Here is a 23,947-nt window from a genome sequence, read left to right as displayed (position 1 = left end):
GGGAAAGGGGGAAAGAAGTGAAAGACAAAGCCACATTTTTCTTTATAGCATATGTTCTACACACAACAGTTCTGAGAAAGCTAGTGGGTATCATTAGCAGACTCTTCAGTCACTTCTGTAGCAAAAATGTGGGAACATCATGTTGTGTAAACCTTGTCAACTGTTGCTAGACTTACAAGCAGACATCCCTACCTCTGCTTGAATGACTGAATCAGGGCAGAAAAAAAATATAGTATGGTGAGGAGAGGGAAGGACAAGTCTTGGAGCATAAATGTTTTTAGAGCTTTTGGTACTGCTTGCTCAGAGTAGACATTGAGCTTACACAGTCACAGAGAAAAAGACAGTGTTTGGAAATTAATGACTAAAATGCTTTATTTCCATAACTGCACTGCAGTGGAGGCAAGTAATAAAACAGACACTGGGCTCATCTGCTTCCTGCTGTACTCGATGATGGACTGTTCCAGTTGAATTAGTACGTTCCACAGAACTAACAAGCATTATATGTTTTGCTGTTGTAGAATGCAACAAGGCACATTCAGTTCTTCACAGAAACAGCAAACATGCCAGAGTGGAAGAATGTGTATCTTCTACAGGTTATAGTGTTAGTTATTATCTGCTGATTAAAGGTACAGTATTTTAATAGGTATTATTTGCATTGCAAGAATAGCTGGCAAACAGAGTTCCTATTGGCCACAAAGCTAAAGGAGTATATACAAGGATAAAGACTTGCTTCTCAAAACACATTCCCACTTAAAACGCTCCAAAACATAACACTAAACAGAACACACATCCCAAAAGAATTTAAGAAAATAAATGTTTTTTCGTAACTCTTTTCAAAATTATGTCATGTTAGGGGACACATGCTGATAGTGGAGGAATAACACAGTATAACTGACAGATATAAAGGAGCAAACTATATACTTTAAATATAGAAGCAGTCTATCATGCAAGAAAAAAGTGCTACAAATACAACATACTTTGAAGGCTGTTGTACTTCAACAAATAAAAACAGAAGGCAATTTAGGATAGTAATGTAATTCCGTTTCACAGGAGTTAAAAATTTCCTTTTCATATAGAATTCATTATCATTTTGTAAAGGTGCATTTGTGTGCCTAGATTCACTAAATAAAAAGAGATTGGTATTGCCAAAGAAATTGCATTTAGCTTTTTTCAGAACAAATATTTAATTCTATTATTACAAATATTTTTGGAGAAAGCCATTAATACAAATAAAGCAGCAAACATCTCTCTACTAGTATTTTAGGTATGAAAGACAGCATTGTAGTACCTCTCAGTAACTCAGTACTGCACAATCACACAAATAAGCAAAAAATGCAAATATTATCATGTGCCTCTTTTAATTATTAATAAAGGAGAAAATAAAACAGGACCATAACCTGATCAGATATATACTTGTTACATAGATAGTAAAACTGGCAAACAAATCAAGGAACAGCAGTATTTCCACAGAAGCTCTATGTAACACAGAAGGTTTGCTAAAACAGACTGTAAAGTTCTGACTGCCTAGTTCAAAAGTTTGGTCACACAAACATCTTGGAGGGCAACAGTTAGCTGTTCGGTAGTTATATACCTGTCCTTGAACACTTCCAGGGAGGAGGCATCCACAGCTTCCCTGGGCAACCTCTTAAAGAGTGTCTCATCACCCTCACAGTAAAGAATTTTCTCCTCAGATGAAATCTAAATCTACCTTCTTTTAGTTTAAAACTGTTCCCCCTCGTCCTATGAATACATGCCCTTGTAAAAAAATCCTTCTCCAGCTTTCCCGTCCAGGGTCTCAAGCTTACTGTGTCCCCTTCATCACTGCCCCAAGGGTCTTGAATACCACCATTTCACAGTCACTGCAAACAAAGTGGTCCTTGAGCTTTCCATTCCCCTCAGCCCCTCCATCCTTGTTGGCAAGAATGAGGTCCAGCACAGCATCTCCTCTCATTTGCTCCTCTGTCACTTGCAGAAGGAAGTTACCATCAACATATTCCAGGACTCTCCTGGATTGCTTATACCTTACTGTGTTGTCTCTCCAACAGATACCAAAGTAACTGAAATTTCCCTTAAAGACCAAGGCTTGTGAATGTGAAGCTACAACTATCTGTCTATAAAGTGTCTCATCCACTCAGTCTTCCTGGTTGGGTGGCCTGTAGCAGATTCCTACTATATTGACCTGTCTCTGTCCTCCTTTAATCATGTCTCAAACTCAGTCTGGTCCCCATCCATTCCCAGGTGGAGCTACTGTACTCCAGCTGGTCACTGATTTAAAGGGTGACACCCCCTCCTTGTGTCTCCTCCCTGTCCTTCCTAAAAGGCCTGCATGTCTCCATTTCAACACTCCAGTCATAGGAACCATGCCACCACACCTCTGTGATGTCAATAAGATCACAAGCCTGCCAGTACACACGTCTCTAACTCCTCTTATTTATTACCCATACTACGTGCATTTGCACAGAGGCATTTCAGTTGGGCCCCTAATGACGCTGACTAACTGGCTAGAATTCCTTTGAGGCATGTCACTGGTGCTTCCCTGTTGGCACCTATCACCTCAGGAGCCACTGGCTCATCTCTGTAATTCATACCACAGCCACATCATTTCCCCTCCCATCAATTCAATACTGGGAAAGAGGGCAAAAACTCATTCCTTCTCTCCTAGGAAACAAACTACCTATACATTATGCATGTAGCTATTTAAATGCTGTTCTGAATATTAAGCATTTCAGTGAAATACTTGGATATAAAGCATTATGCTGAATCTTTATGGGAAAATTCCCCCTTTGAGAAGGGAGGGGGATGATGAATAGTGATTGCTTCGTTTTCTGGTTTTAACAGAATGGCAAGATTTGTTCCAACACAGGTAAACCTCTGAAAACCAACAACCAGACACGTGAAACCACTATTTTTTTTCAGTGAAACAATGTGAAATAGTCTCAAACAGGCCACTTGGTGCCTTGAAGTGGTTCAATACATATATATCATACATTAGCTTTGCTTACTTCAGTATACTCTGTTGAGTATAAAGATTGAAATATGCTGATTAATGGAATATAAAAAGAAAAAATAATAGCTTACCCAGGACAACGTTCAACTTAACACACACCAACTCTGCTTTGTATAGTATCTTCTGTTGAAAAAGGATGTCTTAAAATATGCAAGTAGCTTTCCTATACTGAGTAGCAAGCTGCTAGCCATCAGCTCTCTTATGCAGAGACAGGATATATAAGACCTTATTACCTAGTAACTTCTTCCTTCTTTAGACACGTATATATACAAATAAGTCTAAAATTCTAAGTTAGCTAAAATTCTTTTTTACACAAATCACTAGATACAGAAAGAGCCACTTAAGATCAACACCCTCCTTTTTCCTTTTCCAATAAAATCCCAAATCAAACAATATTCAAATCATTATGTCCCCATTAGAGCAGGGGTACATCCCTGTAGGCACCTTCCTTTTGCAGAACACTATTTATATACTCATGTTTGCTAGGTGTGCTTGTGTGCACCAGCAGGCAAATGGCTTCTGAGTCACCACTGTGGTTCATTTCTGTCAGATGAGTAGCCAAAGTTATTTTAAAAGCTTCTTTAAAAACAAATGATCTACTGGTATTTTAATAAACTTGCATTGCATCTCCACAACTGGAGTTCAATCATTCTTCCATTAAAAATCATATATTTAATATATATGTATCAGAGTGCACAAAGAAAGAATTTACATTTTTTAAAATGCATTTAAAGACTACTTGTCCAAAAACCAGAAAACAACGAAAAAATAGTTTAAGAATATTACAAGAAATAACAAAATAAAGAAATGAGAAGACTAGAAGAAGGGGTAAGGACAAAGGGGAAAGAGAATACAACAACTCAAACTTTCAGAAAAAACAGATTATGACTGTCAAATTTCTATAATATGCAGTATCAGGGAAATGGAACTTGTAATCATCATAAAACATACAACAGATAAAACAACATGTCATCTTTATGATCCACATATTTAACATGTCCCAAAACTGGCAGAAAGACTATGACAGCAATACGCTCAGAGAAAAGTCACAGCTAGACAAGGACACAATTATTGGCTTTAAAAAGGAAGAACCAAGAAAAAAGAAAACACTCCTAAGTGTGTAGTTGCCTAACCAGCATTTATAGGCTTATATTTCACAGAATCACAGAATCTTAGGGGTTGGAAAGGACCTTGAAAGATCATCTAGTCCAACCGCCCCTGCCAGAGCAGGGTCATCTAGAGCACATCACACAGGAACATGTCCAGGTGGGTTTTGAATGTCTCCAGCAAAGGAGACTCCACAACCTCTCTAGGCAGCCTGTTCCAGTGCTCTGTCGCTCTCACAGGAAAGAATTTCCCCAGATGCAACACTCTACACTTGCATTTGCTGAATTCCATCAAGTTTCTCCATGCCCAACTCTCCAGCTTGTCTAGGTCTCGCTGAATGGCAGCCTTCTGGTGTGTCAGCCACTCCTCCCAGTTTAGTGTCATCAGCAAACTTGCTGAGGGCACACTCTGTTCCCTCATCCAGGTTGCTGATGAAAATATTGAACAGTACCAGTCCCAGTACTGACCCCAGAGGGACTCCACTAGTCACTGACCTCCAACTAGATTCTGTCCCATTGACCACAACTCTCTGACTTCTTCCTTTCAACCAGTTCATGACCCATCTCACTACCTGACCATCAAGACCACACTTGCTCAGCTTATCTACGAGGATGCTGTGTCAAATTTGATAGTGTCAAATGCTTTACTGAAATCAAGATAAACTACATCTACCGCTCTACCATCATCTATCCACCTAGTTACTTCCTCACAGAAGGCTGTAAGATTGGTCAAACATGACTTCCCCTTGGTAAAACCATGTTGACTGCTCTTAATGACCCCCTCATGCTTGATATGCCTAGAGATAGTGCCAAGAACAAGTTGTTCCATCACTTTTCCAGGGATGGAGGTGAGGCTGACTGGTTTGTCCTTACCCAGGTCCTCCTTCTTGCCCTTCTTGTAGACTGGAGGGACATTTGCTGTCCTCCAGTCCTCAGGCACCTCTCCTGTTGCCCACGACTAACCAAAGATGATGGAGAGTAGCATAGCAATGACCTCTGAGAGCTCCCTCAGCACCCATGGATGTATTCCATCTGGACCCATTGATTTATGGATGTCCAGATTGCTTAACTGATCCCTAACCCAATCCTCATTTACCAGAGCAAAATCCGCCTTCATCCTGACTTCTTCTGGGGCTTTAGGGATCTGGGGCTCCTGGGGAGAGTCTGCAGGAGTAAAGACAGAGGCAAAGAAGGCATTCAGTACCTCTGCCTTCTTATATCCTCTGTTACCAGGGCACCCACCTCATTCAGCAGTGGGCCTATATTGCCTCTAGTGTTCTATCTGCAACATATTTGAAGAAGCTCTTTCTATTGTTTTGACCAGTAAAACTAGCTCCCCTGGAAAAGAACATTTAACACTCCCTACCCAAATAACTCTAAGACTGAAAGCAAAATCCAGTTATTCTAGAAGATATTAGTAGATGCCATTTATCTACTCTGAAAATAAACATATTCAGGAAGTCATTACAAGAAGAAATTCCAAGTATTCATGTGGGTTCAAAGTCCAGAAAACTTTCACTTGTTTGACAGTCACCACAAAAAACACTTGCCACCCACACTCCTTGAGCTAAGAAAGTATCAAAAATTCATCCTTGTTTTGCTTTAAGAAGCTGACTTAAGAAGCCCCTGTAGTTTTGCTCTCAGTACACACATCCAACTGGTTTCTAACTGAAATGAAGAGTCCAAAATCCCTTTTTCTGATGTTGGACTTGCCATAAAGTATCTACAAAAAGATCACAGCCAGAAAGACTGGTAGTTCAACACCGTGGACTCTGAAGTAAAACTCAGTCTTCTGGTCTACTATACAACCACAGAATGCTTAAGGTCAAAAGGGACCTTAAACATCATCAGGCTCCAACCTCCCAGCTATAAGCAGCAACACCTCACACTAGACCAGGCTGCACAAAGCCTCATCCAACCTGGCCTTAAACATCTTCATGGAGGGGGCTTCCACAACCTCCCTAGGCAACCTATTCCAGTGCCTTATTACCCTCATCGTGAACAGTTTCTTCCTAATGCCTAATCTAAATCTTCTAAGTCTTCAGTTTAAAACCATTACCCCTTGTCCTATCACTACCCTCTCTGGTGAAAAGCCCCTCCCCAGCTTTCCTGTAGGCCCCCTTCAGATACTGGAAGGCTGCTATAAGGTCTCTCCAGAGCCTTCTCTTCTCCAGGTTGAATAGCTTCTGTGACCTTAATCAGGCTCTTCTTGGACAACATACTCTGTGCATTAAGTACTTATCTGCTATTTCAGGAGAAGAGAACCTTTGATCTCCAGAGACTTACAGGGGAGGCAAGGGAAGGGAAGCCTTCCACTGGAGCCTCCAACAGTGATGAACCAGATCATCTGCTTCCATTGCTCACTTGTAAATTAAAGAAAACAAACAATACTACCAAAAAGTGCTTTTTCTGTAGGTTTTTTTTTCTCCCTCAAGTGCAACAGACTGACTAAATTTCCACAATTATGTCTCCTCAAAATTGAGAGAAGTTAAAGGGCCTTTGTTGAAGTCATGCAGAGGCTAATATGCTCTTATCATTGAGGGTCAGTAGTCAACACTGCTTGTTGTCTTTTATTTATTTGTAGCTAGCTCTTCCAATACCTGTAGGGAGGCACTGGATGTGTCTGTACAACATTCAACACAGAAGACTTCTAATGCTATGTTAATTTAATGAAGTTCTGTCAAGTAAGCAAAGTAGAAATGCTATTTTCCCAGCTATGAAAAGGACTAAAGAATACACCTTAAGCGATTTGCTTTGTTGATCCTTAGAGCCTGATCCTTGAGCCTTAAAGCCTCAGGTCCCTGGTGTGCATCAGCTATGTACAGAAGGGGTAAGGCTTGGAGCACCAACTGGGAATTGTGAAATAACAGATCTTTTCAATTGCATCTAAGCTATTGACTGACATTCAGAAAATGAGAAATTATGTTAACTGTGAAGAAAAAATTCTGTTAACTGTCTAAGCAATAACAGCAAAAATAAACCAGTTTCCTGTATCCTTTAGAGGCAGCTTAGGACTTTCCTCCTTCACTTAACACTACATCTTTTGACATCTAACTTGGAACTACTGTTCTGTATGTATCACAAGTTTTTTAGCATTGGGAATTTTAGATTAACATATTTAACATTAACTGCTTTTTTTGCTTTATCCTTTGGGAGAAAAAATGTATTTTGTCTCCAAAGAGGTAATGTGATTTTCTAAAAAACTCTGGTGGAAGTCTATTTCACCTTAAAAACCCAGTTAGCATCAGTGAGATTCCACCTCATTCCAGACTTCAGGAATATAAATAAGCCCTTTCAGCTGCCACTGGAAAACTAAAAAATTAAGTTATTATTTAAAATAACCAGCAAGCAAAACAACCCACTAACTTTTCAACAATACTGGGGAGAGAGGGGGAAGTGTGGCTCCTGCCTTCATCCTACTACTTCACAAAGCCGCAACACACAGACATAAATTTGTCCTTGTGCATCTGTTGTTTGGAGAGACAGTAGGATCAAGACAGAAACCAAACTCAACAATCTCCACATGTAATAAAGTCATAAGTAGTAACAGTAGCACATCATCACAGTAGTTACAAAACATCTTACAAGGAGCATAACTGTGGTTTCTACAGGTTAGATCTGTGCATTTATTAAAACATACGTGCAGGACACAAAACAAACATCAAGTTTTCAGAACTTCTGGTTAAGGACTTCACAAGCGAGATGTACAGCAAGACCAGAGAGAATACAGTATGTGTGAAACCAAAATGCACCATGTTCCATAGATGCAATAGGCTCCTTTAGAAGCTAGACTAAGTTGAAAAACAAAAAAAGGCTTTGATTCTTGTGAATCATCTTTTTGACTCACAAGGAAGTCATGCATACTTCAGTATGTATTAAGGAAGTAAATTTTTTATTTTTAGTTCATTTTTTATAATTTTTGCAAATAAAACCCTACTCACTGGAGAACAAAGACCTGCAGAAGTACATGACAACTTGACACAAACATAGCAATTTTTTTTAAAATGAAAGCTTTGTGCTTTAACTTTGCCTGGAATCTTACACAGTACATGTATGCATAGGATGGCAAGACACAAGAAATTTACTGTCTGAGGAGTAACCCGTTTTACAGAGATACATTTGAGCATTTTCTCCAATTATTTCAGACAAAATGGGGTTAAAGAGAAACAACAGTCACATTTACTTTACCCTTCTTCAGCAGCTAAAACCTAAGCAGCAGAAATTTGTTTTTTGAATTTCAGCTTGAAGAAAATCTTTAGTATATGCTAGAGCTATACTCAAGTTCCTAATATAAGCCACACTAACGAAATGCTTCTTGCTCCAATACACACATCCTCTGTCTCTCTCCAAATGACTACCACAGCCATCTCAGGAGTTAAACCACATCACAGCTTGGCTTAATGTAACATTAAGAGTTAAATCTCTCCCAGATCTCTTATTCTTGAAGTAAGAGAACACCAAGGGGTCAAGACTTGCTTATAAGAAGTTTTCATTTTTATTTTATCATGTCCTACTTCAAAAGCATTAAAAGACAACTGTGACAGACTTTCCCTGTTTTAACGTTAACTCTATAAGCATTATGTATAGGCTTAATTATATTTCCAGTATATAACATAAGACAGATACTTCTCACTTCTGTTTCCCTTAGTAACCACAAATGTGAAAAGCTGACTGCAGCACAGTTTGAGGGTCATTTCAAGAACAGAACAGGCAGAGAAGGCTCCATTTTCAGATACTGCTGCAGAATCAGATCTGTACAGTAAAAGGTAAAGATCTATGAAAATTATCAGGAGAACACCAGAAGGTCAGTATCAAGATGTATCTTCCCTCCTCAACTTCTGTTATTGCTCCTGATTTCAACACTTCATTAATAAAGCTAAAAGCAGGGAACTTGCATATGGTTTTGTTATTGTTATTTACCATTTGTAACTAGTTACCTAAAAGCAAACCAGCCAATGGATTGATTAGCTTGGAGGTGTTTTTTTTTTTTTTTAAGAAAACAAACCAAAACATAAACAACTTAAAAAAAAAAAAGAGAAAGCATTACTGATATACTACAAGCTAACTCCTGAGTTAATTCCTGCCAAAATAAGCTATCAGATACACAGAATTCTAATATTACAGATAATCCACATTACTGTTTCATTTATATTTTGTAATGAAACTTTAAGTCTGCAGTTGCAATGCAATGACATTCATGCAATAACAATAAAGCAGTAACTTACAGAATACTCAAGTGTCCCCTTAGGCTTTTGAAAAGACATTCGTCGCCCATCTTTCTTGTCTGGGGTCTTCTTCTGCCCAGCATCTGAAAAGAATTGAGGCAATGCGCGTGTTAAATTCATTTTCCTTTCAGTACTGTCACAGCCTGCTGACTACAGCCCCGTGGGCAGACATCTAATTCACCAGTTACACAGCTTGCTCCCAGTGCCTCTAACAGACAGCTGACTGCTAGGATAGGGACTTTATTCCTCTGCAACGCTTTGAGAATTTGCCCCAAATAAAACATTGATAACTAGGAATCAACTAACAGTGTAAGTACTTGCTGCTATCCAGGAAGCTACTAATGAAGGAAAACGAAGGAGCAGGTTGACCCCATCAGGCAAGCAACATTTCTGAAACTACTGTTTAATTGATTGTATGTTGTACCCAGTCTGGTTTTGTCTAGAGGGAGGATGATCTAGAGTTGGTGTATGTTCCATCTAATCAGTTGGGATTTTTTGTCACTGTTTGATAAGTACAGAGTATTTACAACTTTTTTAATAAACTCATATCATTAGTGTTTAACTTCATAATTACTCTGTCTGTAGCAAATATATACAGGCTGTACATTAAAAAAATCTAATTAAGTAGGAAAAGTTAAAAACTGCTGTTTTTATTGGGGCATTGTATTTTGATGACCACTCCATAGGGTAAATCAATAACAATTTGTAGCTGAAGCATACTTTAGTTTTTTATACTAATTGGCTTGATATTTATGATACACACAATGCAACAGCATACTTACATAATAAAACAGAATGCATTTAATTCTACATCTTCAGAAAAATTGCTTTTTTAACGCACTTTTTGAGATTAATCTCTTAAGTTAGATCTCTGTCACAAGATCTCCACTTTCAACAGCTAAATATCTGCTACTAAGGAGCACAAAATACGTAAATTATGTATGTTCTCATGCTACCTTGGGATTAGCTATACCCCCATTTTGATGGGATAAGTTCTGTTACAATAACTGAATATTCCAATATTTAAAACCAAATTGAAGAAAAAAAATCTTACAAATGTTTTTCTAAAATATTTTAGCACAGCTAGATTTAGAAAACTTACTGTACTGCAATTTAAGCCTCATCTAAGGTACTGAGGAAGCTTGCCATAAAGGGACAGCAACTTCCGTGCTTTATTACTCAGTATTCTCTCTGCAACACTCAAAACCTGACAAATAATTGCACAAATTTTTTATATCCCTTCATAAATTTCTACATGGATAGTTGAAATTATCAAGATATGAGAGGGGAAAAACCCAACAAATCACACACGTGGTGTGTGCCAAAAAATAAGAAACAAACAGAAAATAATAAACTACTTAGCAAATATCTTACATTTACTATATAGGCGTTATGGATGAGCTAGACCCCTAAACCAAGTTAACACTAGTTCAGTTCAGTCACTAAAGGAGGTAAAGGCCTGAGCCATAACCAGGCCAAGAACTCCTCTAGGAAAGCCATAAAGGAATACAGTCATCAATGCATAAGAGCTTGGAACACCGATCATGTGACTGACACATGAACAGGAGGGAGCTTTTCCAAGACTCATTTATCAAGGAACAAATAAAGATGTGGGTACAAGGAATCTCATGTGCACTATTCCCAGTTTATGCAATTTGACTACAAGCCAACCACTTTATTCCATAAACATGAGAGCCTAAGCCAGCTGGCCTTTGAGCTCCCCCTGCTAGGCAGGGTGTTTGCTTGGTGGTGATTTATCTCCTTGATCTGGGACCAGCCACAGACAGCTTTTGCCAACAGCAGATCTTTGGTAAGTGACTGATAGTATGCTGAATTACTAGTAATGAAACATCAGTAATGCATGGAGCCATTAAATATTATTAAAAAACTTGTATGGATAATTCCATTAGACAAACCATTGACCAAATCTGAGACTAAGACTGATCTAGCTCCTCCTAAGTTCCATTAGGAGCTTAGAAAGCAAGAGGATCCATTCTGAACCTCATGACTCAACAGGAGGGTCTCCCTCACCATTCTGCATCTCTTGTCTCTGTGTGAATCATTCTAAATCCAGTCTAACTCAATATAGTAATGAATCAAGTGTACCTTGCCATCAAATATTGTTAAACCACTACTGCATTTACTGTTGAGCTTAGTTATCAATAAAATATATTGTTGAAACATACTGCTAATTCTCTCTTTTGACAGAGGTACATTCCACTCATTTTGTGACAACAGGGCAAGCTGCAGAGGACAACAAGTGATTTCTAGCAGATTCAACATAAGTACTCCCCTGGCGTGTTTTATTATATAATATGGAAATAAACACTGGACAACTTTTACTTCTTTAATACATTGAATAAAGTCAGAGAGAGAATGTTCCCATACCTACAAGATGAAAATTTAACTATAGATGGTATTCATTATGGTAAGTTTTCATACCTATGAATGACAGTAAAGACCATAAGCCTACTTTTATAAATGTTCTGGAAATTCTGAACATCTAGATGTTAATTCTGCATCCTGCTATTTTCATTCAATACATTAAAAGGTATTTCTCCCCTCATTAACTACAGCTTTTAGAAAGTTACCTAAAAAGAACCTTTATTTCTGATTATATAGTAACAGTTTTTAAGACACTACAAATGTGTCTAAGGAAAATTAAGCCAACTCAATGAAGAAACTAAACCAGAAGTTCATGTGTTGACTTAACAGTACCCAACATTCTCCTCTTTCAGGTAAAATATTTTGTTACCCAAGTTTCTACCTGACCTTGCAACACAACAGGTGCATTCTCAGCAAGCTACTGAAGAACTCGAACAGCTGCTTGACTGACAATGTTCCAAACTTTTCACCCCACATCAAAGCTTTTCCAGCAGCCTAATATTTTTGTTTCAAAAGCAGTCTGGTTCAAATACTGAACCAGCAAAAGTCAAAGGATGCAGCTGAACAAAGACTGATCTCACTCAGGATCCCCCCCATACACGTCTTAATAATCTAAAATCTTCTGCTGTTCCCATATCTGTCCCCCACCCATTAAGTAGAAATAAAGAAGCCCCACACTACAAACACATGCTTCATTTTTATATAGCTCAATGTTGGCTCTGGTTTATTTCCTAACCAAAATATAGATTTCCTTTTTATTCTTAATAGTCCATGTAAAAGTGTCTAAAGAGTTTGCAGATGCCACTCAAGATGTCGTTATCTTCTCTCTTTCTCCAGTAACTGAAGAGTAGAATCAAGGCTTACGCAAATAACCACTTCTGTTCTTTAGGCCAAATGAAAAAGGAAAGCTATTTGTTCTTCAGGCCAGAAGTTTTAGACTTGAGGTAACGTCAGAGAAACAAGAATTTCATTCAATACATTAAAAGGTATTTCTCCCCTCATTAACTACAGCTTTTAGAAAGTTACCTAAAAAGAACCTTTATTTCTGATTATATAGTAACAGTTTTTAAGACACTACAAATGTGTCTAAGGAAAATTAAGCCAACTCAATGAAGAAACTAAACCAGAAGTTCATGTGTTGACTTAACAGTACCCAACATTCTCCTCTTTCAGGTAAAATATTTTGTTACCCAAGTTTCTACCTGACCTTGCAACACAACAGGTGCATTCTCAGCAAGCTACTGAAGAACTCGAACAGCTGCTTGACTGACAATGTTCCAAACTTTTCACCCCACATCAAAGCTTTTCCAGCAGCCTAATATTTTTGTTTCAAAAGCAGTCTGGTTCAAATACTGAACCAGCAAAAGTCAAAGGATGCAGCTGAACAAAGACTGATCTCACTCAGGATCCCCCCCATACACGTCTTAATAATCTAAACTGGGAGCACTCATATTGTAGAAGAAATATCATCTTCTGCTGTTCCCATATCTGTCCCCCACCCATTAAGTAGAAATAAAGAAGCCCCACACTACAAACACATGCTTCATTTTTATATAGCTCAATGTTGGCTCTGGTTTATTTCCTAACCAAAATATAGATTTCCTTTTTATTCTTAATAGTCCATGTAAAAGTGTCTAAAGAGTTTGCAGATGCCACTCAAGATGTCGTTATCTTCTCTCTTTCTCCAGTAACTGAAGAGTAGAATCAAGGCTTACGCAAATAACCACTTCTGTTCTTTAGGCCAAATGAAAAAGGAAAGCTATTTGTTCTTCAGGCCAGAAGTTTTAGACTTGAGGTAACGTCAGAGAAACAAGAACAAACGAGAGGCAGAAGTAGGGAAGGAAGGTCCCTGTTCGAGCCACCTGTGATTTTATCTAGGTTTTTTTTGTGTCATCTCCTCCCATACCTAAGTCAGTAATTCCTACCCTTTCCATCAATGCCCACAATCATTCCTTCCCTTTACAATAGCATTATTTCCCCCTTACTACATAGATAAAGGATTCCAGTGTTTCATAACCTGCTGTGACCGAAGTCCCTCAAGTCAAGAGGAGATGGGGGCAGGCAGCACTAAGCTATGTGTGCACTGACAGCCCAGCTGGCCAAGCACCTGGCACGGCTATGAAAATCCACACCTCTGCCCACAGCCCAAGTGCCTGAGCTGTCTGCTCATACAGAACCTGTCCATTTTGCCCTAACATCTTAGAAACAAAACCAGGAGCTATTTCAATTGTGAAAATAGGTCAGACTAGCAGAAACATTAACTCAACTTCTCTGATGGCATAGTGCAAAGACTCCAACTATCTTTCACCAAACGAGCAGGTTACTTTTTTAGAGGAAAGTAAATCTTGCAGCCATCCTTGTGCCCTTAGTATTCTAGCAAGCAAGTGAAAACAGACAACTGCTGGGATAAGCAGCAATGATCTGAAAAGACCTCAGCACAAATAGGAATCAGTCTCATCCTTCAATTTTACTTATTTTCCAGATGATAACTCTGTTGCATCTAAGCTCACTGTGGTAGGTTACACAATCATTACCTCATCTGCCAGCAGGAAGCCAATGAGACTATCAAAGTCTGTCCTCAGACCACAGATATAAGAAGAGCTTGACTCCATCAACCACGCTATGCACAACCTCAAGAGTCAAGAATAACTTGTTTGCAAAGGCAATCTGTCATGTTAGGTTTTCAGATCTCTGCCCATGTTATTTTAGTCAAAAATAAGACCAGACCTTTTCTAATATCAGGGTTAATGCTTTAATTTTGAACTACTATTTTGCAGGACTGAGCTACCACAGTAGCTTCAAACACTGAAATGAGAAAGTGGCTGTTAGATGCACAAATGACAAGAAAATATTTCAGCTGTGCAGGATTTAAAAGACCAGAACTAGAAAGATGCAGAAAGCAGTGTTGAAAATGACACCAGACCAATATTTAGCCTGAATGCATGAATCAAAAAACTTTAGATTAGATAACTGTACCATAAGAATGATTACATATGATCATCAACATAGCCAGAGAGAAGGACTTACTGTTCCAAAAAGAAAAAAAAAAATAAAAATTTAACATTATGTTTTAGGAACACAGTTCCAGTAAGGCAGCTTTGACCTTAAAATATATAATAGTTGGTGGCATTATTCAACTGAAGTTTCAGGAAAACTGAAGTTAAATTTCAACATCTATAGAGGACGTTCTACCAACTGGCTCTGTATGGCCCTGTGTCACTGAATATCGATCGACTGAAAATATTCCCGTGATATCGCTAGTTCAAATTGAACCGGCAAGAATGACACTTCTCATTTCTTAGTGTGCAAGCTGAACTGTAGACCTTTGATTATCTTTTTGCTGATGCTTCTAGTACATCCTTTGGACTTCTGGCAATAAGAGCTGGTAAAGAGAACTCAGAATTTGTACGGAGTAACATGGTAAGAACTGCTCAGGAGTACCTTCAAGCTCTGCAGAGAGGAAAATGTAATTTTTCCTTCACCCTACTGTTTTTCAGCATAAGCTTAAATCTCAAATAACTTGCAGTGTTTCTCAGCTGCTGATTTTCTATTCATTTCTGTGTTAACAGAAATCAAAGATCATTTTTTCAGAGGAATAAACTGGTAAACCAAACAAGTATCTCTTCAGATAAAGCAAATCAACAATTAATGCAAACTGTTTACAATTAATAACTAAGCTTATAACAATCAAGATGAGAAAAATATGATTCATCCCCCATCCCAAGAACTGCAGGTTAAGCATTAGATTTACATGTATTTAAGAAAAAGGCAGAGGTGGCAGCCTTGTTAAATGCTTGTCTAAGACACAATTTTTCACAAGATCTTAAAACTGAATCAAAAGAAAGTAAGGAAAAGCAGTCTTTGAAATACTCTCCAATAAATGATATTTAGCAATACATGAAACAACTTTCTAATTGACTAAACAGAGGAAGCACAGTTACTACATCATTATTAGATTAGTTCTGCTCTGTAACAATTAGATCCTTATAATCTAACTAAAATATTGAAGTAGGAAATCTTAATATTTCATAAGGCTTGGTGACTTGGGGTTCCTAACAACAAGGTCTACATCTGAGTAGAGCAACTGTCTCATTGACTGTTCTCCCATTCCTGCAGTTAGATAAACTTATGCTAACTACTGGAATATTATTTTCAGTTATTTTAGAAACAAAGAAGCCCTAATTAGAAGCCTACAAGATGCTAGTAGCCTGCAGATTTCTTGCCAAAATGGTAGCTTTATCAGACAAAGGCAATGCCATGAACAAAGCTTCTTTTAGTCTCCTCTTGCTAAGCAATTCCTGCTTACTCTATGATTTACTCTTTCCTGGTAAGTTACTCTCTCAAAACTCTTGATCCTTGTCACTGCTCTCCACATGATTCTTTTGAATTTGAATGATTCACATTCATGCTTTTCTCCAGCAAACGCCCAAACTAAATGCACCCAACACCTTGTTAATGCTGCATCAGCACTTCTAAGACATCAAAATACCTTTTTCCTGCAACACAGATTCAGCACTGATTCAAGTTCATTTTTTGATACCCTTAACACATGACCCTCTGCTATTCAGTTAGCTGCACAGTACTTAGACAGAAATAATTAAATGCATGATTTCAGGATGAAAAGCAATTCAATAGAAAAATTTAAGGCAAGCCACCTCTCCAAATGCCTAGGACACATAAAGCCAGTTCCATGCAAGACACACCTGGTATGTGCATCACACAGGCTCTCCTCTTTTCACATTCATATTTAAGGTAAATAGAAAAGCTTCAACAAATCTTCATACTATGCCACAGTACGTGTTAACAACACTAAGGTTCCTTCCCTGTTCCATCTGAAATATGTGTACAGTGTAATACAGTAGAGTCTACCTAACTGCAATCCCCACCTACTGTACAACACCTCTGCAGACCAAATCCATATATTAATGAAAACTTGTAAAAATCATGACTGCTTTACTGAGGCTGAAAAGGAAGTCAACTTTTCCACTTGATTACTGTCTACCTCTTTAAGATATTTACACTAATTTAGTTGTATATCTACACAATACCACATAAGCAATATGACCATCAAGGTCATATCAAGTTATTCTTAGACATCTTTCAGAATTTACACTTTGCCTTACCACACTTAAGCCTAGTTTTTCTAAGAGTTCAGTCAGCTTATACTAATGATGCACCAGCTTTGTGTACTACAAGTGCTCTGCTAACATGCAAACAGGTCTACTGTGTATGTCAAGTTACATTCAGTACTTCAGTAAACTTCTGGTTGTGTAAGTTTATTGCATTAGTTTTGCAAATGACATTGAACTGGGGGGACCAGTCAACATACTTGAAGGCACCTCTGCCATTCAGAAGGACCTGAACAGGCTCGTGGGAAAAGCTGACAGGAACCTTATGAAATGTAACAGGACAACAGTCCTCTGTACAGCAAGTTCAGCCTGGCACTGCCCAGCCAGGGAGCAGTTCTGCTGGAAAAAACCCTGAGGTCTTGGTAGGCAGCAAGCTGAACAGCAGCCAGCAGTGTGCCCTGGCAACAAGGAGGCCCAACAGCATCTTCAGCTGTATTAAAAGGCGCATAGCCAGCAGACAGAACACCACACAGAAGCAACTATTCTCCTTAACTTGGCACTCATTGCTTTTGGAATACTGGCTATACTGTCCCTGTCCTTCTCCTTCGCAGTCCCTTTCAACACAAGAAAGGCATCGATAAATCAAAACTATTTCAGTGAAGTGGCACCAAGCTAGTCAGGGGCTGCAAGAGAGGTTAAGCTAACAAGAGCTGAAGGAGAGAGGAGTTTGAAGGACTGTAACAGCAGCCTTCCTGTGCCTTCTAGATAACTTCCCCACAGGTGTCAAGATGATAGAGCCAGGCTCCTCAGTGATGGATAAAGGAAGAACAAAAGACAATAGACATAATGGACAAACAGGACAGCTTCTGACTAGATAAAAGGTAAAAATGTAATTGTCCAGAGCAGTTGCGGAGTTTCCATTCTTGGACATTTTCATGGCCCAGTTGGATAAAGCACTGAGAAACGTAGCCTGAAGTCATAACCTTCCCTACTTGAAGCAGAATTAAATAGCCTTGCTTGCAATTTGATTTATTTGTAACTATTCCTCACAAATTTTTCTGGCAGGGAATGCAAATGCACGAGGTGACTACCAAACCAAGCTAGAGGAACATCCATACACATAACACAGCAAGATGTGCTGCTTAGTGATGAACAGAAAGGTATTATTCATACAGGTAGTAAGAATATTAACCAGAAAAATTAAGACAAAAGTCCAACATGACACAGTAAAAAAAAAAAGCAATATAGTCAAAGGATACCAAAGTACTAGAATAAACTGTACTTAGACAATAATCTAGCAGATGACTGAAAGAGACAAATTGAACTTCAGTGAAACATTTGATGCACCTCTTGAAATGTAAAAAAATAGACCAAGAATTGCAAATTTGTAAAAAAAAAAAAAATCACTAAAAGAGTAAGTTGAATAGAAACTAGCAGAATGGAGGGGTACATTAATGAGCTCCCAATAGACTAGTTTTTAAAACAGCTCACCAGCACATCAGCAAACAAACTCGAAAGCACAACCAACAGCAAAGGCTGGGCAGAAGGACACATAAGGACTTCTGCAGCCCCAAAGCTCAAAGAAAAACAGCAGGGCAAGATGTAGTCACACAAAGCATATAATGAAGTAAAAGACCATTTAACATCACATACCTAAGGAATTGTCAAGAATTCCTAAGCGCTAGTAGCACGTAAGTTAGAAGAAGAGATTTTGCATACATTAACATATCATAAGATGACTGAGTCACCAGCCTGATACATTCCAAGATCACATTTGCTTCTTATGCCTGTACCAACTGAAGTATTTTCAGACATGAAAGCGAAGCATTAGTGTCTTTGTAAAGGGTGCTGGTACATTTCACATGCACTAAATCCAGAACAGCATGTACAAGAAAGCTTGCATAATTGTCCCTCCCCAGTTTGAAACCTCTCTCATACTTTGTCATACACCTGTTAAAGTTTATGCCTTAAAAGTGAAGTAGTGAATCAGGAAGTGAGAACATAACCTGTATTATTCTGATGTCTGCTTTATCTGAGACATGTTTTCAGAAAGGAAGGTATTAACTTTTACAGCAGGACTTGACAAACATACTATAACTTGGCCCTGCACATTTATCTTTCTAATGTACCTTCACTATAGTACAGAGGAATGACAGGCTATACGGCTTACTAGATATACTGTGCATGGTCATCTTACCATCTTTAAAAAATGCAGATAAACCTACAGGCCACATGGTCCAGAAACAAACCACCAAGTTGAGTCCAAGGGAGTACAATGAAAGCAAAATCTTTTCACAGGCAGCAGCTACAACAACTTCCCTGACAGACTCGTTAAGAAGATTCTCGGAACAAGGAGTTCTGAATGACTGATTTTCATGTCTTTAGCTTCTATACTTAATGAGACATGTTGCAGGATAACAACACTGCCCGTGCAGTGTTATCTTCTCCCTCCATGAAGTGAGGATACAGAAGCAAGGTAAAAGCATCTAAGAGGGAAGAAGCACGAAAACTCCAGGTATGGAAGTATATCATCACAGAATCAAAGTGCTACCTGGAAGAAAACTCTAGAGTACACCTCCTCCAGCCTCTACTTTGAACCTGGAATATGGTCAACATCAAACTAAATCAGCTTGAAACTGTAACCTGCCTCAGTGATGGACCACCTTCCTTGTGCAGTTTTTTCCCCATTGTCCAATTGGAACCTCCCAAGCCAAAATTCATGGCTGCTGCCCCTTCTTTTCTTATCTCTTACTAATGAGAAGAGTGTGTCCCTTTAGGTAGATGTGATTCTATGTAGGTCATTATTAGATTGCCTCTAATTTACCACAGTCTCCTCTTCACAAAACTAAAGGCTAGCTCCCCCAATACCTCATGAAAGGTCATATGCCCTATGCCCCTAAATATGCTGGCTGTACCTGAACCAAACCAAAGAGTATATTCAACTTCCAGCCTAACCAGTGCCACAGAAAAGAAGCAAAACCATGTCCCTTACTTTGCTGGCCACACTCCTCCTTACACAGCAGACAAAGCAAACAAACAGCGTAGTAAACTGTAAGACATGCTGTTGACTCATTTAAGAAGTTTGCAGAAATGAGACTCAAATGAAACTGAACATTCTAGTAAATCTGCAGTAAAGATAATCCTTAATCACACATTCCCCATAACATCTAAGTTGCATCTTAAAGAAATTAAAATGCATACAACTTCAAGATGTTAACACCTACAATATGTACCAGTAAAGAAGAAAGCTACATTCTGTTCTAAAGTTCCTAGTAAAGCCAGACCTTGAATATATACACACTAGCTCTTTCTAGAAATTACCAACAGACTATCTTCAGAGGCCAAAAGGGCTTTTTTTTTTTTTTTTTTTTGGATTTTATGCTCTGAAACTATTGATAGCACCTTTAGGAAAGCCAGATGTTTTCTGTAGAATTTCTGGTTCTTCTCACATTTTTTATCCTCCACCACAATCATTAAATGACAAAATACCTTCCTAAAGTTATTTCACTGACTTGGCTGCTGACCCAAACAATGTAAACTGGTTAAACAGGTTTATAGCTTTCAATGGCACTACTCAGTCTCCCAGTGTCTCTTTTCTCCCTACTAAGAAATCCTACAAACTCTTCTGCATGTACCCAAAGAAGAGCATAGGCTCAGTACAGTGATTTAAGGTACAGCATTTGACCAGATTTGCCTCCTTGAGCTTGGAAACCCTATAGTGAAACTGTTCAATTGCTTACAAACACAAGAAAGTAAACAGTAAATGTAAATTTACTAATAGTACATGAATAAAATTGAAATACTTTATTGTAGAAAGTTATTTGTTTTGGAAATGTGAGAACAGAGTTTTAAGGCATTCATGAAGAACTATTGTTTTAACAAGTAATGTGTAGTCACAACTGAATCATGGAAAGAAACTGAACACTGGGAAGACCTTTCTGAAAGTTCTAAGTGGGGAAAAAACCTAAAGTAATAGGTAGGCTGAGATCCAGAACATCGCATATAGAGACTGAACATTTGGAGTAGTGAGAATTTGCCATTAAGGTTTAAGATGACCCACTTCTAATTGAAACAGAGGCTGGATTTCCACTGAAGTGTTGTAATCATTGTTACAGCTTCCTCAGCAACCATCACCAGGGCACTGCATTGATTTGTGAAGGCCAGCAAAACGTTTGCCAGAAAAAGAATGCTACTGTCACAAGCACTGGTTTCTGTCTGTAACTCGAAAAAATCCCATGAAGGAGAAGTCAGCATGGGAGGGCCAGGATCTAACTGCCTCGCAGTGTGCTTTGCTTAGGCGAGGGAAAACCCAAAGTATGGTTCTGTCAAACTAGCACAAGAAAATATACACAGAAACCCAACCCACAATGCAGAAATGCAGTGACTTTTAATTAACACAAATGTTAAGAATTAGCTTATGGAAGTATCTGAGGAAATACACTTCCTGCTTCGAGCTAGGAAAAACAAAACACTATGTAAAGCAATCTAGGCTAATGCTTTGTCTAAGAGCAAGAGCAGAACAGTCATAGAGAGCTTCTCCATACAAGAAATCATGTATCACAGGAGATGCTTTAGATTAACAGTTGAAAGCAGAAGATCCTAAGGAGCTTTACAGATGTTTTGCTTCTGAAGAAGTGTATAGGTAATACTTGTCAACAATCCTCTTAACAGGTTTTTGAGGACTTATTCAAGATACTTCATCTCACTTCTGCAAAACAAATTGTTCTTTCTCTTCCTACATGCCTCAAAAGACAGGGACACATTGCTTGTCACCTCACTGCTCTTCACAACTTCCTGAAAGGAGGCTGGAGCAATGAGAGGGACGGCCTGTTCTCCCTGGTGACTGTGATAGGGTCAAAGGGAATGGATGCAAGCTGCACCAAGGGAGGTTTAGGTTAGATATTAGGAAGCATTTTTTCACTGAAATGATTGTTAGGTGTTGGAATAGACTGCCCAGGGAAGTGGTGGAATCACCATCTCTGGATGCATTTAAATGGCATATGTACTCAGTACTTAGGGACATGGTCTAGTAGAGAGCTTGTGGTGCTCGGTCTAGGGCTGGACTGGATGATCTTGGAGGTCTCTTCCAGGCAGGGACATTCTGTGATCTATATCTGACACACTGCATGAGCATTCCTATTGCCTTGCCTAGTACAGTAAGTACCACACCTCCTTTTCCTTGATAAAAACCATTTACTTTACTCTTTCAAAGCAACCTAAAGTAACAAAGAAACTTAATGATCTTTAATATTACCTTTCAGTAGATGCCCAATTTCAACCTTATGCACCAGACTATAACAAACATGAGATCATCCACTTAACACACAGCTAAAAATAGGAAAATATTTACTATTCATTGTATTCTGCTCTTTAGATTTTCAGAAAATATTTTCACAAACTTGATGGCTTTTTCTTTCCATGGTCTTTCCACGGTTTAAGCACACCTTAGACCATACTGCTTTTAGTAGCCACGCCATGGTTTGCTTTTAATCTCCAACACGTCCTTAGAATCATATTGCCAAGTCCTCTTTGACATTTGCTGTTCACTTCTCCAGTTTTCATGGCATTTTTTTGCCAATCTGGCTGCTCACTACACACGAGTATGCTACAATATCCACACCTGCAGCCCAAGAACATCATGAAGGAGATGACAAAAGAAGGTCTCTTACTCCCAGACACAGGACAAAACATCACCTAATGCCTCCTGCTTGACCTGTTTGACCACTGAACGACAGAAGTACTACTTCTGCCCTTACCATCACCAACCCAAACTTCCGAAGTACTACTGCCTGTTCCTCAGAAGCACACGAGAGGCAGAAACCACCATGTGCACAAAGGAGATTTCACACCAAGGAACTTGTCCTCCAGCCGGTCCCACACTCCGGTCAATGAAAGCGGGAGGTTTAGGTTAGATATTAGGAAGCATTTTTTCACTGAAATGATTGTTAGGTGTTGGAATAGACTGCCCAGGGAAGTGGTGGAATCACCATCTCTGGATGCATTTAAATGGCATATGGACTCAGTACTTAGGGACATGGTCTAGTAGAGAGCTTGTGGTGCTCGGTCTAGGGCTGGACTGGATGATCTTGGAGGTCTCTTCCAGGCAGGGACATTCTGTGATCTATATCTGACACACTGCATGAGCATTCCTATTGCCTTGCCTAGTACAGTAAGTACCACACCTCCTTTTCCTTGATAAAAACCATTTACTTTACTCTTTCAAAGCAACCTAAAGTAACAAAGAAACTTAATGATCTTTAATATTACCTTTCAGTAGAGGCCCAATTTCAACCTTATGCACCAGACTATAACAAACATGAGATCATCCACTTAACACACAGCTAAAAATAGGAAAATATTTACTATTCATTGTATTCTGCTCTTTAGATTTTCAGAAAATATTTTCACAAACTTGATGGCTTTTTCTTTCCATGGTCTTTCCACGGTTTAAGCACACCTTAGACCATACTGCTTTTAGTAGCCACGCCATGGTTTGCTTTTAATCTCCAACACGTCCTTAGAATCATATTGCCAAGTCCTCTTTGACATTTGCTGTTCACTTCTCCAGTTTTCATGGCATTTTTTTGCCAATCTGGCTGCTCACTACACACGAGTATGCTACAATATCCACACCTGCAGCCCAAGAACATCATGAAGGAGATGACAAAAGAAGGTCTCTTACTCCCAGACACAGGACAAAACATCACCTAATGCCTCCTGCTTGACCTGTTTGACCACTGAACGACAGAAGTACTACTTCTGCCCTTACCATCACCAACCCAAACTTCCGAAGTACTACTGCCTGTTCCTCAGAAGCACACGAGAGGCAGAAATCACCATGTGCACAAAGGAGATTTCACACCAAGGAACTTGTCCTCCAGCCGGTCCCACACTCCGGTCAATGAAAGCCCCAAGAAAGCGTGTGTGTGTGCGAGGGGAACGCAAGTAGATGTAGCAGCCCTGTCGCTGAAATCAGGAACACGTGCAGCAAGAAGGAAGTTTTCTGTGACTAGACCTGCCCGCTGGTGCGAACCCCACGGCGCAGCCGGCTCAGGAGGCAGCGGGCGGGCTGTGGCCCCTGTCCCGGCCCTCCCTTCGTCTGCTGCCGCCTCCTCCCCCCGAGAACGCCGCGGGGCGCCCCGCGCGGGCCCCCGG

General features: G+C 39.2%; 1 protein-coding gene across 1 annotated transcript in view; it reads right to left on the bottom strand.

Annotated features, from left to right (window-relative positions):
• OXR1 (oxidation resistance 1) overlaps positions 1 to 23,947 on the bottom strand; it is a 137,658-nt gene that overhangs the window by 51,366 nt on the left and 62,345 nt on the right. The window contains exon 3 of the mRNA XM_010006469.1: positions 9,339 to 9,421. Coding sequence (XP_010004771.1) covers positions 9,339 to 9,421 — 83 coding nt within the window. The remainder of the gene's footprint in view (positions 1 to 9,338; positions 9,422 to 23,947) is intronic.

Source organism: Chaetura pelagica, unplaced genomic scaffold (genome assembly GCF_000747805.2).
Source record: "Chaetura pelagica isolate M959 unplaced genomic scaffold, ChaPel_1.0 scaffold76, whole genome shotgun sequence".
Classification (NCBI taxonomy): Eukaryota; Metazoa; Chordata; class Aves; order Apodiformes; family Apodidae; genus Chaetura; species Chaetura pelagica.
Note: the sequence above shows the minus strand (reverse complement) of the source record. Positions and strands in the feature narration are given on the sequence as shown.